The 17,181-nt window shown below is 49.7% G+C and overlaps 2 protein-coding genes across 8 annotated transcripts in view; both read right to left on the bottom strand.

The window, feature by feature from the left end:
• st14b (ST14 transmembrane serine protease matriptase b) lies at window positions 1-10,797 on the bottom strand. 3 transcript variants are annotated; one of them, XM_029156088.3, is made up of 19 exons: window positions 10,208-10,797; window positions 9,255-9,411; window positions 8,963-9,093; window positions 8,818-8,888; window positions 8,462-8,643; window positions 8,064-8,096; window positions 7,757-7,985; window positions 7,459-7,595; window positions 7,282-7,379; window positions 6,604-6,704; window positions 2,832-2,965; window positions 2,651-2,755; window positions 2,455-2,562; window positions 1,788-1,895; window positions 1,577-1,702; window positions 1,308-1,491; window positions 963-1,234; window positions 775-894; window positions 1-510 (listed from the first exon to the last, which is right to left on the bottom strand). In XM_029156088.3, the coding sequence occupies exons 1-19, from the start codon at window positions 10,247-10,249 to the stop codon at window positions 290-292; spliced, it is 2,559 nt and encodes an 852-aa protein (XP_029011921.1). In that variant the 5' UTR covers window positions 10,250-10,797; the 3' UTR covers window positions 1-289. The 3 variants fall into 3 exon arrangements, with proteins under 3 accessions (XP_029011921.1, XP_029011919.1, XP_029011922.1); XM_029156086.3 differs by having other exon boundaries at window positions 1,779-1,895; window positions 10,208-10,787; XM_029156089.3 differs by having other exon boundaries at window positions 758-894; window positions 1,779-1,895; window positions 10,208-10,776.
• Window positions 10,798-12,172: 1,375 nt separating this feature from the next.
• The window catches only part of kcnd1 (potassium voltage-gated channel, Shal-related subfamily, member 1), a 22,409-nt gene continuing 17,400 nt past the window's right edge, over window positions 12,173-17,181 (bottom strand). For all 5 annotated transcript variants that reach the window (XM_029156090.3, XM_029156091.3, XM_029156092.3 and 2 more), the window contains 3 exons: window positions 15,027-15,122; window positions 14,336-14,586; window positions 12,173-14,250 (listed from right to left, as the gene is read on the bottom strand). In XM_029156090.3, coding sequence (XP_029011923.1) covers window positions 14,043-14,250; window positions 14,336-14,586; window positions 15,027-15,122 — 555 coding nt within the window. In that variant the 3' untranslated portion in view covers window positions 12,173-14,042. The remainder of the gene's footprint in view (window positions 14,251-14,335; window positions 14,587-15,026; window positions 15,123-17,181) is intronic.

The following is a 17,181-nucleotide window of genomic DNA, read 5'->3' as shown; positions in this document are numbered from 1 at the left end:
TGATTTTACATAAATGTGATTAATGTTAAAGATATGAAATTCAGCTGGTTACAGGATGCAAATCAAAGTCAAACAGATTCAACAAGAAATAAGATGAGAGTACAAACTGAATGAATGAAGACTGATTTTTACATCAACCCATCTTGAATCCCTGAAGCTTGGCACAACTTACAAGACATGAGAAACTCTTTGTTTAGAAATGTGAATAAAACATCTCTGTCTAAAAAATAAGAATGACATCAGCTGACGTTTCAGGCTGGGACAGTTCAGCATCGTTGACTCTGATCAATCACCAAAGCAGATTATGTGGATGATTCCGGCGTCTGAGCCTCTGGGAGGCGGAGCCTGCAGCTACACTCCGCTCTGTTCTTGAATCCAGCCGCGGTATTTGGTGATTCTGGTGTAGACGCCAGGTCTGTTCCGCCGCCCACAGCCATCGCCCCAGCTCACAACACCGGCCAGGAAGGCCCGCCCGGCGGTGCTGACGGACAGGGGTCCCCCGGAATCTCCCTGAGGGCAGAGATATGGGTCAGGGTCACAGGTTCTGACTGTGACTAAGAATTCACACAGTAGAACACAACCGCTGTCTGCACTTATGTTTACATGTAGTCAATTTGCAGATGCGTTGATTCAAAGTGACCGATGACCGAATCCATCATAATGTTTTTTTAATTGCCAGTGAGCAGCGCAAGCTGTGCTTTTAGTCTGGACAGACGGGTCGAGCTCAATGCTAGCACCTTGGATTGTTGATCGGTACCTGACACGCGTCCACACCTCCTTTCAGGACTCCGGCACACAGCATGTTGTCTGTGATTTCGTCACTCAGCAGACTGTTGCACACGGTGCTGTTGATGATCCGAACCTCTGCCTTCTGCAGGACAGTGGCAGCAGAGCCTGACAGAGGACACAGACGTTAACCCACCAGACCAGAACCGGAACACAAGCGTTCAGCATGAGCTCACCTCCTTCTCTGATGGCTCCCCAGCCAGTGATCCACGCATCTTGGCCTGCGGGGAAGTCGTAGGTGGCGGAGGGCAGACAGATGGGCCAGATGTACTGGTTGAGGCTGACGTCAGAGTCCAGCTCCATCAGGGCAACATCGTGGTCATAGGTGACCGGGTCGTAGTCCTGGTGGCGGATGATCCTCTTGATGTTCCTACGCACCGTCCACTCGTTGGTCTGACCCTGTGTGTGCAGGCCCAGGAAGGCCTGCCACAGGTCGGCCTGCGAGTACCTGCGTCATACGGTGGAGGTCAGCTCCCACCACACCAGAGGATCTGGTGTGGTGGGAGTGGGTGTGGTCTTACTTGTTAGCGCTGGTGTCGTGGACGCAGTGGGCGGCGGTCAGCAGCCAGCGCTCGCTCAGCACAGACGCCCCACACACGTGTCCCGTGCCCCGGATGTGGAGGCTGACCTGCCAGGGCCACTCGCCTTCCTGCGATGCTTGGCCTCCCACGATGCGAGAGCTGCGGTACGGCGTCAGCCCACATCCTGGCAACACAGACAGCCACGCACAAGGTTGAGAAGTGGACCGGAACCACCGCAGCTATGGACCGTACGTGTGACGCAGACGCACTGCAGTTGTTCTCATCGGAGCCGTCCTCGCAGTCCATCTGTCCGTCACACTCTGGGTTCAGCTTGCTGATGCAGCGTCCGTCCCGGCAGCGGAAGGTGAAGTCAGTGCACTGCTGCAGCACCAGAGCTGAACGACAGCACACACAGAGTCAGAACCAGACCCACTGGACCTCCAGACGCCTGCTGCTGCTGCTGCTTCCTACATCGGTCACATTTAGACTCATCTGATCCATCCCAGCAGTTGTCTTGTCCATCGCACTTCAACGTCTTGGAGACACAGCGACCGTTTCTGCAGGGAAACTCTCCAGGTTTGCAGTTTCCTACGAAGCACAGAGAATTAGCAGCGGCTTCAAACGTTATCACGCCATTTGATGGTCATTATCAGTGGTTATGAGCCCATACGTATGAGCCGGTAGGTGCCCATCTACCTGCTGGCAGCGGTGAATAGGTGCAGTAGGTCGCTGTCATTGATCCGTAAGGTTGATCACGGCTTGGATGATTTAACCAGCAGAGTCAGTAGGGGTGCTGCTGAGCGGTTGTTGTTCAGACGGGAGGATCGAAGTTTTTGATTTTGATTTATTAGCGAGCATAACTTAGCAAATATCTAGCGGTATTGTGTTAGCTAACTGTAACCTGAACCCCCCACCCGTTATCCAGCCCTAACCCTAACCACAATAACCTCTGAAGCTGCTTAACATAGCAACTTAGCTAGCTGCTAGCTGTTAGCTGTTAGCGAGGAGGCGGAGCAGGCCCCTACTGGCCCGTACGAATGCGCTGGTAAGTTCTGATTAGCCCATTCGTTATGGCTGATAACATCCAAAGCGGGTGGAAATAGAACAGCAGTGACGTGTCACAAGCTGAGCCCTGAACTCAACCCACCACAGTTCTCCTCGTCAGTGTTGTCGCCACAGTCGTCGATGCCGTTGCATTGCCAGAACCTTGGTTTGCAGTGACCGTTCCTGCACCTCAGCTGAGAAGCTCCACACGCTGGTTCAACACAGAGAAAAGCGTGTTGGTGCGTTTTCCAAGGACGTGGAACCAACCTTTGCCTCCATCGCGTCGCCTCCACACTCACTGCAGTTGAACTCGTCACTTCCATCTCCACAGTCGTTCCAGCCGTCGCAGTGCAGGTCGTTGTTGAGACACAGGTTGTTGCTGCACTGAAACCTTCCTGGACAAGCTGAACAAGACGCAGGAAACCCACTATGAAACCCGCAGACACGTCCCACAGAACGCGTGGCCTCAGTCCTACTTACGATTGGTCGGGACGAAGGCTTCGTACTCGGCCATAAAACCCTGGTCAACGTAGGACGAGTCGGACTGAAAGGTGACGGTCATCTTGTTGCTGTGGGAGGTGATCACTTTGCTTCTCAGGGTGCTGCCACAGAGTCTGTGAAGCAGGAAATGTATTCATGAAACATTGAATCATTTTGAATCACAACCTATTCCTGCTCTACTTGAGCCTTGGACATTGGACTTTTTTTTTTTTTTTTTTCTCCGGCGCCGGTCGAGCTGCTGGTCACAACAGCTCCTGTCCTCTTACTTCTATTTATTACTTTCTTCACTTATTTAAGTTTACCTTTCTAGTGTGTTGTTAGTAACATTAGTGTACACAACCTGTACACAGCTTTTTTATAGTTTTTCTAAGTTTGGCGCAGTACAAACGCTGTTTTTAAAGCTACGATGTGCGTCGGGGTCAGAGCGCGCATTGTTTACACTGCGGAGCAGCTGATCGCGCTGCGCAGCGCCGTAGTTCTGCCCAGAGACAGACACGAGATCACCGCTGAGGTGCTGGTGAAGTCCCGACGTGGGCGCCGCGCCGGAAAACTACGACGGGAGAAAACGAGACGCTTCAGGCCCGCTGTCCCCATCCGTTATAATGGGGAACGTGAGATCTCTCCCCAACAAGATCGACGAGCTCGCGGCGCTCACACGGTACCAGCTGGAGTACAGAACGAGCAGCGTCCTGCTGTTCACGGACACCTGGCTGACGTCACTCATCCCGGACTCGAATGTCGCACTGGACAATTTTCATCTGCTACGTGCGGACAGAACGGAGAACAGCGGTAAGAGGAAGGGAGGGGGTCTGGCTGTGTTTGTGAACATCAGGTGGTGTATGCCACGACATTGCACTGTCAAAATGAAGCTGTGTAACAGAGACATTGAGCTGTTAGCGGTGGGCATGGGGCCATTCTACCTGCCACGGGAGTTCACACACGTTATAATAATTGCTGTGTACGTCCCACCCTCCGCTAACGCTGACACAGCTTCTGAGACCCTGCTCTCAGTCACCAGCAGGCTGCAAACACAGCACCCACAGGCCCTCTTCCTGATCTCTGGGGACTTTAACCACGCACCTCCTTCAGCTGCTCTGCCTACATACACCCAGTATGTGACCTGCCCCACCAGAGACAATAAAACACTGGACTTATTCTATGCCAACACCAAAGAGGCCTACGCTGCATCCTCCCTCCCACCGCTGGGCAGAGCTGACCACAACATCCTGCATCTCCTGCCTGTGTATAAACCTGTTGTACACAGGCAGCACAGTGAAGAGGTGGACAGCTGAGAGCGAGGAGGCTCTCAGGGACTGTTTTAACACCACTGTGTGGACGGAGCTCTGCGACCCACATGGGGAGGACATTAACGCAATAACAGACTGTGTAACGGACTACATAAACTTCTGCTGTGAAAACACTGTTCCCACCAGGCGGGTTCGGTGTTTCACCAACAACAAGCCGTGGGTCACCCCTGATATTAAAGCTCTGCTAAAGGGGAAGAAGAGAGCATTTAAATCAGGGGACAGGGAGGAGCTGAGGAGGGTGCAGAAGGAGCTGAGGAGGAAAATCCGTGAGGGGAAGTCCAGCTACAGGAGGAAGATGGAGGAGCAGCTGCAGCAGAACAATGTCAGTGAGGTGTGGAGGAGCCTGAAAACCATCTCAGGCTTCAAAGCTCCACACCCACAGGCTGAGGGGGACCTGAGCTGGGTCAACGAGCTGAACTCACACTTTAATAGGTTTGACCAAGCACCCACTCACACCTCCCAGCAGCTGCCTCCGAACCTCTTGTCACCTCATACCACTGGATTACCAGCCCCCACAGCCCTTCACACCTTTACACAAAGCCCTCTACCCTCAGCCCTGACGACTGGCGACTCATCCCAACCACACCCCCTCACTTCACACCACACTGAGTCACTTCCTCAACCCCTCACTTCACACCACACTAAGACACTCCCTCCACCCCTATCCTTCTCCAGCACCCAGGTGAGAAGTGAGCTCAGGAAGATCAAGGCCAGGAAAGCAGCTGGACCAGACGGCATCAGCTCCAGACTCCTTAAGTCCTGTGCAGGCGAACTGTGTGGAGTTATGGAGCATGTCTTCAACCTGAGCCTCAAGCTGAGGGTGGTACCACAGCTCTGGAAGACCTCCTGCGTGGTACCAGTGCCCAAGACACCGCACGCCAAAGACCCCAGCAGCTTCAGACCAGTGGCTCTGACATCACACCTGATGAAGACACTGGAGAGACTGGTCCTGGGTCACCTCCGCTCTGCAGTGGGAACCTACCTGGACCCGCTGCAGTTCGCCTACCGACACGGCATAGGAGTAGACGACGCCGTCATCTTCCTCCTACATCGAGCCCTTTCCCACCTAGAGAAGCCCGGCAGCACTGTGAGGATCATGTTCTTTGACTTCTCCAGTGCCTTCAACACCATCCAGCCGATGCTTCTGAAACACAAACTGGAGGAGGCTGGTGTGGACCTTCATCTGACGGAGTGGATTATGGACTTTCTCACAAACAGGCCTCAGTTTGTGAGAGCCAGGGACTGTGTGTCTGACACTCTGACCTGCAGTGTGGGGGCCCCACAGGGGACTGTACTGGCCCCCTTCCTTTTCACCCTCTACACGTCAGACTTCAGACACAACACGGACAGCTGTGTTCTGCAGAAGTTCTCTGATGACTCTGCGATCGTCGGACTGATCACCAATGATGACGATGCAGAGTACAGAGGACTCACTCAGAACTTTGTGGACTGGTGCCAGCGGAACCACCTCCTGATCAATGTAGGGAAAACGAAGGAGATGGTGGTGGATTTCCGCAGACAGCAGCCTGCTGTCATCCCACCGATGCACATCCAGGGAAGGGACATTGAGAGAGTGGACTCTTACAAGTACCTGGGAGTGCATCTGAACAATAAACTGGACTGGACTCATAACACGGATGCACTGTACAGGAAGGGTCAGAGCAGACTCTACCTGCTGAGGAGACTGCGGCCTTTTGGAGTGAGGGGGCCACTCCTGAAGACCTTCTATGACTCTGTGGTGGCATCAGCCATCCTGTACGGTGTGGTCTGCTGGAGCAGCAGCATCACAGTGAGGGACAGGAAGAGACTGGACAGGATCATCAAGAGGTCCAGCTCTGTCCTGGGCTGCACTCTGGACACGGTGCAGGAGGTGGGTGAGAGAAGGGTCCTGGCTAAACTGACATCCATCATGGACCAGGTCTCTCACCCACTGGAGGACTCACTGTCTGCTCTGGAGAGCAGCTTCAGTAGCAGACTGATCCACCCTCGCTGTGTGAAGGAGAGATATCGTAGATCCTTCCTACCTGCTGCTGTCAGACTGTATAAATCAGAACTGTTGACCACATCCCACCACAGTCACTCACCCACTGCATCAGTGGTTTATATAGCAACCTGCTCTGCACAATATTTGTGTAAATCTGTGAACAATCATGTATATTGTTACCGGCACAAATCTTATACCCATTACTGTGCAATAACCCTGCAATGACCTCATACTCACTCTAACTGTACTGTACTGCTTTGTACTGTGCCAACACAAACTGTTCTGTACCTGTATTCTTGCTCATCTGTACTGCTGTTGTGAGAGGTAATTTCCCCACTGCGGGACTATTAAAGGTTTTCTTATTCTTATTAGGCTACGACACCCATGTGGTCTTAACACTAGTACGTATCATCTGGCTGAGCTCATGCAGCTGACAGACTGAGGCAGGAACCTCTCTGACCTCTGCTCGTTGACCTCCACGTAGTCATTAGGACACTGAGCGCTTTCCTTTCCAACCACAAACTTGTTGAAGTTAACTTTTACGAACTTTTCCTCAGAGACCTGAAAAAAACAACACAGATTTAAGTTTTTTGATGAGCGGCTCGTCAAAACTGTACACGTGTCTAATTAAGTGAAACATTTTCTTTCCATCGTCAACTCATGGCTAATATTTGCTCATGTTAAATGATTTACAGAATGTTGATCCTGTTGACCTGTGCCGGCTCATGGCAGCACTGTCCTGCTCTCCTGCTCTCCAGAGGATGAGCCTCATCTGGAAGCACCATTTATTCATTCATGTTGCTGTGCTTTTCTCTGTTGCTGTGCTTTTCTCTGTTGCTGTGCTTTTCTCTGTTGCTGTGCTTCCCCCCCCTCACCCCAACCGGTCGAGGCAGATGGCCGCCCACATCCAGTCTGGTTCTGCTGGAGGTTTCTTCCTCGTTAGAGAGGGAGTTTTTCCTCTCCACTGTTGCTGTCAAATTAAATGCTTGCTGTATGTGGGATTTGTTGGGTTTAGTTGTGTGAGGTCTTAAACCTTACTTTGTAAAGTGCCTTGAGATAACTTTGTTGTGATTTGGCGCTATATAAATAAAATTTAATTGAATTGAATCATTACGGCCCAGGGGTCACATGGACTCACCTCGATGGTCCAGGTGCAGGTGGTGCTTGGGGGATAGGAGACTGGGAAGTAAGGTGAGGAGATGAAGCCTCTGTCTGCAGTGAGCGTCCCTCCACAATCTAGACCAAAACACAAGGTCATGCTTAAAGTAGCTGCAACTTCACCCAGAGCCAATTAGTGAGCAAGACTTGGTCGTACTGAGCTCGGTCAGAGGGATCTGGGAGTAGTTGGCCCTGAAACCAGGGAAGTTCTTCTTGTCACTAGTGACCAGCGTCAACAACATGACACTTCCAGAGGACAGAAAGGACAATGAGCTGTGAGGATATCCACACTGTCTGAGGAGAGATCAAGGTCATAGAGTTACAGGAGGTTAAGCCCGAAAAGCTGCTACGACGTTTGTGGGAGAAGAAATAAATGAACAAAATGTGTCTGAAAATGAAGCTGAAACTTCAGCAACAGCCGTCCACCATCATGAAACAGACAAACTGCGTCTCACTCTGTCAGCGCTCGCTGCTCGATAGGCGCCAGAGAGTCGTAGACTTTGATGAAGTCTTGCTGACAGTCGTCCTCCAGGATCAGGGTGTGGAAGTCCAGCTGGACCCGGTGGCCGGGGTCGGCCCGCAGCCTCCACTCCAGGTAGCTGTTGGGGGGGTACGGGGTGTCTGGAAAGCCCGGAGACTGGAGCGTCCCTGCCTCGCTGGCGCGGAGGCTGGAGGACGTCCTGACTGGAAACAGCAGGATTCATCAGACAGAACATTCTCAAGTCCAATCTGAACTGTATGAACAGAGAAAGCAGATCTTACCTAATGATTTCCGTGTCATTCGTGAATCTACAGCTGAGAAACGAATCAGAAGTACACATCAACAGTTCTTCATGTGTGAAATGTGATTAAATAATAACAAATGCTGTAACAGTAACATACATTTTAAATTGTACCAACAGTAACTTGGTACATAAATTTATTAGTGTTCATTTTTTTTTATTTATAAAACTAGAAAGATTTTACTTTCTTCATCATTTCAACTAAAGTTTTTGGACCGTCTTCCTCAGACAGACATCACGTGACCTGACCCGACGCCACCACTGGATGTCCTGGTCGACAGGTAAATACTTGTTCTCAGTTCAGTTCAACAGCAGCGCTTCAGGTCCGACTGAGCTGAACTAACACGACCACAGCAGGAAACCCGTAGAAGCTCAGACCTGAGACCACGCTGCCGGCGCCGAGGCGTCTGCCCAGCGTTCGCCCCTTCCCTGCCTTCAGGCTTTCTGTGGACGACTCCAGAGAATCGATGGCTTGGTCCAGCGCCTCCTGCTGAGCGACGGGGACGCTGAACTCAGACTGGTAGTACGCCACCACGCCGCTGCCGCCTCCATCGTCCTCACTGCAACACGAGGCACAGGCTGAACGTCAGTGAGGAAATCTGCTCGTCCTTTTGTTTGAGACAGAGGAGCCGGGTCGGCCTGGAGTCCAGTACCGAGCCTACAGGGCTTGGTTCCGACCAAGGTTCACCTCTGTAAGTCTGGTTAATCACCAACAGAACTTCATGATGCCGTACCTGAAGGCCTGGACTGTGGAGCCTTTGAAGAACTGGGCCAGCACCGACTTCTTGGAGTAAAGCTGACTGAGCTGAGAGACAAACGTCAAGCTTTAATAATGTCACCAGTTGGAAGAAGAAGCTGAAGATGCCGCAGCTCTCTCACCTGCTGCCCGACCACAAGAGCCAGGTTACTGAACTGGGAGCTGCTGGAGTCTTCAAACGCCGGCTGGAAACGGAGCTCACGGATTCCCAGAGCCCCCACGTAAACGCGCCTGACTCGCAACTCACTGCGAACTGAGACGGGGGAGGAGAAAGAGAGGGAGAGGTTTTAGGACTCTGTGGAGCAGTGAGTCAGAAAATTAACTGGACTCGGCCCAGCACCGCTACTCCAGCCAGAACTGGCCCGGTGTTGTTAGCCCTCACAGGTTACATGAAAGTTGATGAACTGAGCTCACAGTGGAAGTGCCAGACCAGCAGTCCGATGAGCAGACCCAGACCCGCTGCCAGAACCAGCAGGCCCACTACGATCCCCAGGTGCTTCCTGCGGCCCGGCTTCTTCTCCAGATGCTTGGGGTCTGAGGCTGGAAGGAACGTCTCCTCACATTCGTGGTTCTGTAGATAGAGTGATGAGAATGACATGGTGCCAGTCTGTTTGGACAGGGTTAAGGTTAGCGGAGCCAAGAGAACCTGTTCAGCCACCAAGCGCAGCAGGGCGGTGCTGGACTGGAATGCATTTAGATGGCAGCGAGTCGAATCCTGCTCACACCTCGGATTCACGCCCAGTTTCGGCAGCAACTCTCAGAACCAAACCATCCAGAAAGTCCAGAGTCCAGCAACCCAAGCTGCTTGACAGAACTGAGCTTAGTGTGGGCGGCCATCTGCCTCCACCGGTCGGGGTGAGAGCAGAGGAACAGGACCCAGGCTAAAGAACCAGCTCTGAGCAGACCCCTGCACCGGTTCTTGGTTCTTTAAGGGGCTCCAGCACTGACTGGTGTCAGAACTTAGAGCAGGAAGCAACATCAAACTGGACCTGGAGGAACCCGTGGGTCCGACTACAAAAACAACACGACGTCACGTCTGCCGCCCGGTCCACGTCCCCCTCACGTCAGACAGCAGCTGGTTCTGCCTGACATCTGCTGTTTCATGATTTTCCGTTGTCAAAATCATTTGACCATTACATGTAGTTTATCAGGTTAAATCTGTTTGTGTATTGACTTGTTCTTTAAGTCATCATAACTAATTTAGAAATGTTATAAACATATTCAAAGCAGTAAAAACACAGTTCAGCGCCTTCACCTTTTTTATTACTATTAGCACACAAACTTCCTCTGCTGATACGGTTCTAGGTTCCGCTGGTACTGACAAACACGCACGAGCTGTGACGTCACTTTGATTGTGCCCGACTCACCTGTTTCGGACTGAACTTCTCTCCTGAATGCAATGAATCCATGGTGTCTGTGGGTCCGTTTATTCCGTCGGAGTTTATGTCTCGGTTCGGTGCGATGTCATGAGGCCGAGGCGGGACGACAGGTGACTCCTCCAGGTGTGTCCCGCACAGAGAAGCGACGACCACCGGCTCTGAGAACGTCTGGAAGTCAATGCTCGCTTTCTAAGTGAGCATCGGTACCGGCACCGGTTCCCTGTCTGGTTCTAACGACGACTGAGACACTGTCGTCAACAAGGAAACGGACATCAACGGCGGAGTAATAAACGCTGCAGGTGGACGCCTGAACTGACTTCCCATAAGCCACCGCACGAAGCCGCCGCGCCTGAATGCAACCGATCCCAGACACGCCACCGCGTGCGATGCTCGAGCTGCAGCGGCCGCGTTTGTACGATCACAGCATCCTCGCCAAGCGCTGAGAGCCCGCTGCATCGCGGTGCCCACGGTTCGGGACTGCGTGCACCTCAAGACTGAAAGACCGTTCCCACCACCGGACCGTCGGCCTCCTGAACTCCGCATTACGTCATGTTAACTGTTATCAGTGCCACGTGCTACCCACGCAATATTATTAGGTACATTCACCTCCACACCTGCAAAGATAAGTAAACAATAACATACTCTTAGTGGTTGTATTTACTCTTCTTTTTTCTCTATTGGTATTTATTACTTTTTTTATTGTAATTTATTTTTTAGGGTTAGGGTTATTTCATTTTTTGCTACTGAGTTGTCCGGTTCCATCCATCCATCCATCTTCTACCGCCTTATCCCGTACGTGGGGTCGCGGGTGGAGCTGCAGCCCATCCCAGCTGTCTGTGGGCGAGAGGCGGGTCCTCCCTGCACAGGTGCAGCCATCGCAGGGCAACACACACGCAGACAACCAGTCACAGCGAACACGGGGAGAACATGCAAACTCCACACAGAGGCACCCGGTCCGCCCCGGGAATCGAGAAAACACTGATATCAAAATCTTCATTCAGTCACAACTGGAACGCAATTAGCAACGCATCATTTCAATTTTAACACACATCAATAAGAGGCTTTAACAGAAAAAGGGGCCCGAATCAGTTCTTTGAGTTATAAAACAATGGATCCACTGAGAAATGAAAGAATAGATTGAAGAGGAGGAGGAGGAGAAGAATGAGGAAGGCCAAAGGGGACAATCGGTCTGGGATGAAACTGGAGTAGTTGTTGTGCAGTAGCTGAGCACGTCCTTGTCCGGGTGACAATGAGGGAGGCTGGACGACGAGTGCAGCTTCACCGTGACCTCCACCATCAGAACCTTCAGGGAGGAGAACCGGCCGGTGTCCTCACAGCCAGAACGTCAGAGTCAGACACAGTGGAGGTTGGAATCATGTGACTGGTTCACACACAACCTGAGGTTTTCTGACATGCTTCTGCTGCTTCTGTGGAGCTGGAACCTCATATCGGTGCTCACCCCCTTCAGGCCATGAAGAAGCTGCCTGCACGTTTGTGTGGAGGCCGCCGCTGCCTTTCAATGTTTAGAGAGGACAGAGTTTACATTGTGTAACTTGTTTGATAAGTGCTCTATTAATAACGTTATTGTTATTGATTTTGTTGTCATGTTGACACATTTGCTAAGGTTAGATTGGTTTCGCAGCTGGAGGAGGAGGCGTTTCTATAGAAATGCAACCTGTTCAGACCTGTAAATTCAAGCTACAACGCTACATCTCCGCATCATGACCCGACGCGTCGTGGCCACTGGAGGGCGCTGCCACGCAACGTTTGCAGTAAAACGCCGAAGCAGCGTTATTAGTTTCATGGTTCTGTATTTCATTTTCCTGTGCTCACAGAAACGACAGAAACGAGGAGGCAGACGTTTCTGTAGATGGTTGATGTGAAACCTCGTGCCAATAATCAATAATAATCAATCATTTATAATCATCTATAATCAATAATCAACTATACTCATTTATAATCATCTATACCCATTGTTTATTGAAGTACATTGTTCTAGTAAGCATCCACCAATGCTGGATGTGGTTAATTCAATCTAAACCTGCTACAACAACTGAGAGAAGAGTCTCAGACTGAACTTCACTGACGTGTTTCTGTTCTACTGGAGTCTTCGGGTTCATTACTGGACACAGTCCAATGACAGCTACTGCTGCTAGTGATGATGAGGATGATGAAGCAACTGCTCCTTGGCCTCATTCATGACGGTTCCATCAACGTGTAGAACAAGGCCACTCAGAGGTTCATTACAGCAGCAATGTGAAGCAGTGTGAGCGTCGTCATAGCGAGTGTGGAACCGCAAGAAAAACCCGGCTCCAGGTTCCGGTTCTGTCTCTTTATTAGTGGGATGGAATATACACCTGTGCTTTAATGCTGTTTTCTCCTAGTCAGGCGTCGCCGGTTCACTAAATGAGCACCAGGCCTGTGTTTGCTCCACTTCAGACAAACCAACACTTATTGGCTGCATCCAGTGGACAGGCGGCGCCTCGTCACCTCCGAGAAAACGGAGACAATACCTATAACGGTATTCATGCATATGTGACAGCTCGTCGTACAAACACACACATTCACAATCTTCACCGCTTCCTGCCGAGGAACTGGCCTCATCAGTTCATGTGTGGTGGTGCAGACTGGCCTCAAAGGACAAACAGAAGAGAACAAACTAAAGTCTTCATGCAAACGAACAGAGGAGCTTTCTCCTCTTGGTGTGTTTGGTGGTGGATGCTGCTGGGATCAGCTACTTCATGCACAGAGGAAGCCAACCACCTCCGCTCTCCTTGTTTTTGGTTTGAGGAGCTGTTTGAAGGATGCAGGTGGCAGATATGTTACAGTGAGGGAAGGTGGGCCTCTGATGCGGTGCACTCTAAGGAAAGCCTGGTTCTGGTGGGTTTCACTCTGATGCCGAATGAAAGGAACTGAGCTCAGATTTCACTGCCCAGTTTAGATTGTTTGAAAAGGTCTTCTTCCCAGAGTGCACTTCATCAGGACAAACACACCCTGATGCCGAGCAGCTGTTGGCTTTGCTTTTCCATGTCCATTTGAATGTGTTAAATACACTTTGTGATCCCAGAACTAATGAGCATCTTAGATACTTTAGTTTGTTTCCTGCAATAAAGACCAAAGATCTAAACACGTACATGACCATTGAAGTTATTATTCTGTTGATGCTAGTTTTCCTGCTTGTTGTAATGTTGCATATTTTGGAAGGCTTTCATTTCAGGACAGCTGTGACAGTCAGACCAGTCCAGAAACTAGGTCCAGCTCCATAGGTTGCATTCAGCTCGTTGCAAGTTTGGGAGCAGTTTTAAGGTTTAGCATAGATCAGTTCACTTTTTAAGATTTTCAGCAGCTTTGTTGTTTAATTTCAGCAACTGTTAGAATAAATAGAATAAAAGTTGTCTGTTCCTTCGTTCACATCTGACTGAAGACGTACGGTTCCTCCCTTTACTCAGGCTGAACACGTTTTCATCAGCCTTCAGAGAGTCGTCCAGTGTGATTTATAGCGATAAGGAAGTAGGTATCGACTCCAGCCACAGCCGCCTGGTACAGAGATTCAACACAAAGCAACATACAGCTACGACCTTCAGATGCCATGTTGATGAAAACCGACCCGGTCTGTCTGAGGTTCTGAAGGTTCTGAAGGATGAACGCTTGTGCAGTGATAGGTCTTAGAGTCATCATCGTCCCCGGAAACGTTTTTGCATTTGTTTCTTCCACCTCAGCAGTCGGTCCCAGCGCTCAGCCTGCAGCGCCGGGTTCAAGGGAAGTTCAGGACTTGTAGGGAGGGAGACTGGTGGGTGACAGGGAGGGGCCGCGTGCTCAGAGGTTATAAAGAGGATATTTTGACGGTTTCGTGGGTGAAGGCCCTGGCCCGGGTGTTGCGCAGGATGCCAGGAATGGGGGCAGGCGAGGAGGGAAGGCTTTCATCAGGCGAGTTTGCGGGCGGAGTGGGGATGCTGATGATGGCAGCAGTGAAGTCTGGTTCCCCACAGTTGAGCTTCAGGTCTGAGGCCTGAGCGTTGAGACTGGAGCGACTGAGGAGAGAGCAACACACACAGACACTCATGCAGTAGCTACACACACACGCACAGCCGATCAACGACACGTGCTTCCTCTTACTTTTGTGATGCTATGGACGTGGTCTTGATGTGCAGGGTGTCCAGCTCCTGGACGCTGCCCCGGCTCACAGACACAGTGGAATTGGCCAGTCGCATGGCGGCCCTCCTCCTGGCCCGGCGGGGGCAGCAGCCCGTGGAGTTGTTCTGCACCCCCTGCTGGCTGGACAGCGAGGTGCTGCGACTGGTCCGGAAGCCCACAGACTCAGTCATACACAGCTCGCTGTAGGTCATCTCGTCTGTGAACTCGTGGTTCTGAAAAGAAGGAAAAAAGAGTTTAGTCACAAGCTGAGTGCTGTCAGCGAAGCACTAGCAGCTAACAGCCAAAAACTGGCAGCTAACTGCTACTAGCTACAGCTGTCAGCGAAGCACTAGCAGCTAACAGCCAAAAACTGGCAGCTAACTGCTACTAGCTACAGCTGTCAGCGAAGCACTAGCAGCTAACAGCCAAAAACTGGCAGCTAACTGCTACTAGCTACAGCTGTCAGCGAAGCACTAGCAGCTAACAGCCAAAAACTGGCAGCTAACTGCTACTAGCTACAGCTGTCAGCGAAGCACTAGCAGCTAACAGCCAAAAACTGGCAGCTAACTGCTACTAGCTATAGCTGTCAGCGAAGCACTAGCAGCTAACAGCTACCGCACATAGGTCACAGAGTGACGCTAGGGTTCAGCAGGTGTTTGTCCTGTGTCCTCACTGTGGTTTTCTCCAGGCAGTGCAGCAGGTGGTGGTGCTGGTGCTCGAAAGCTGATCTGTTCTTCACACACAGAGCCGTGTTGTCACTGTCTGGGTCCTAGACACACAACAACACACAACGCTATATTAGTCATCAGTGTCAATGACTGATTAGTCAATCAATCAATCAATCAGTCAGTCTTTATTTAAATAGCAGGTTTCACACATAACAATGCAGCAGAAAGGGCTTCAGAGATACCTCTCCCCCCCAAAGGCTATAAGCAGATAAAGGTTAAAAAGAAATTAAAATAATTTTTAAAATAATAAGAAATGAGAAAGCACATAAAAACATCAATAAACCATACAACACAACAGCAATATATAATGCATAAGCTAAAACAGGAATGGAGAATCATAGGAATGCTCTTTGAAATAAAAGATTCCAAGCCCCATGTTGTGGAATAGGAGGTGATTTGCCAACTCAAATTAAAATGGTTGTAGTTACTAAATGTAGGGCTCACAGTGTCACTGGAAAGGAAATTCATTTTAGTTTTCAAAGAAAGAAACAGGGTTTGTTACACTTATACTGAAGCAAAATAACAGACACAAACCTGAGATAATTTTCTGATAAACCCTCATCTTTTTTATCTTATAAGCAAATATCTCCATGGTGACTGGTAGCAGGAACTAGAGACAAAAGGGATCTAAAAGAATGAAGCCTTATGTATTTATTAGGACTGGGGCTAACATTAACATGTTAATCTCGCTTTAACATAACACTGTTAACGCTGACAATGCGCCAAGATACGCTTCTCAACCAATCAGAACCGTTGGGGGCGGGGCCTAAGACTGCTGCAGCGCTGAGTGCGGCAGATAAATTGAGACAGGTAAAGGTTACTGTACATGGACATCAACAATTTAAATATCTTCCGAATGGCAGAGTTTCGTGGAAACAGGTTATTTACGACAACTCTGATACTGAATCAGCTGAATCACCATAGTACTTTGAGTCTGAAGTATTACTTGAATGCAATACACACCGTTGATGCCAGCAAATCACCACCTAAACAAACAGCGGAGGGAGACTTCGGCAGTCTACATTGGATGCAGTGTGTGGGATAAACAAAAGCAAGACAAGCTAACAAATGCCACAGCTAAGTGGTTAGCTACAAACTGCAGTGGATTAGTGTTGAAAGATGTCGGTCTGATGAACGTTAATAGCATTGCAAGGAATGACGGCACTTGTGAGGCTCCCTCAAGACGCACCATCACAGGAAGATTTAAGGATTTTAATCACTGCTCAGCACTAGTATTCATATATGACGAAATAAATCAAATAGTGTTAAAAAAAAACAATTAATTGGACCCATTTCTTATATACTTATGATATTTCATTCTTCCCCCAAATCTGCCTGGGTCCTGTGACTCTAAAAGGTCACAACTCTGGTCTGTTTAAACCTAAAGATGCCAGGGAGGGCTCAAATGAAATCTTAGAGGTTGTAGAACATCCCTATAATGCTATATTGGCATTCACTGTACCCTAAAAGCTTATATTTAACAATCTGCAACAATAATTCATAGGTAGGAAAGAGCAGGCTTCACTTTCTGGCCAATTGACCTGATTAGAGAGGCTGTCTGAGCGCCCCACTTGTTGCATATCTATGCATTCAGCGCACTCTCAGCTACACGGCAGCGTTCGTGCGTTTGGGGTTAACACGTTTGGGGTTAACACTACAAGCCTGAGAGTAAGGGAGGGGGGTTCTCAGAGAGATGTGCCTGATTGGCTATTCCTAGTTGATGCAACCCCATACTTTGGCCTTTTCTGGGCTCAAAAGAAGCGTAAGGGATCCAGCATCCATATTAAATTTGCTGGATAACTTTCAATTTCTTCTGTAGCAAGTTAAGGCTCATAAGTCTCACACTTGCAGTTTTCGGACCATTGATATACTGTGTGTTTTGGAATGAAATGCTTTACTGGATTTGCTGACCGTATTGCACAGAATGACACCAAACAACGTGAATGAACCATATATGGGGTTCAGACAGTCATCAAAAGTAAGTGATGGAAGATTTATGGTTTTTGGGTTTTGAGCTTTTGGTGATAGCCTGAAGGTTAATAAATTAATTTAAAAATAAATTTAATTTAAATGTTAAATCTAAATGTAAATGTCAAATGT

Source organism: Betta splendens, chromosome 7 (genome assembly GCF_900634795.4).
Source record: "Betta splendens chromosome 7, fBetSpl5.4, whole genome shotgun sequence".
Classification (NCBI taxonomy): domain Eukaryota; kingdom Metazoa; phylum Chordata; class Actinopteri; order Anabantiformes; family Osphronemidae; genus Betta; species Betta splendens.
Note: the sequence above shows the minus strand (reverse complement) of the source record. Positions and strands in the feature narration are given on the sequence as shown.

Coding starts and splice junctions, on each gene's coding strand:
- st14b (XM_029156086.3), bottom strand. CDS start 10,249: ATGGATTCATTGCATTCAGGAGAGAAGTTCAGTCCGAAACAG. Junction 8,889..8,962: donor CTCTTGTGGTCGGGCAGCAG/GTGAGAGAGCTG, acceptor TTTGTCTCTCAG/CTCAGTCAGCTTTACTCCAA. Junction 7,986..8,063: donor AATGACACGGAAATCATTAG/GTAAGATCTGCT, acceptor TGCTGTTTCCAG/TCAGGACGTCCTCCAGCCTC.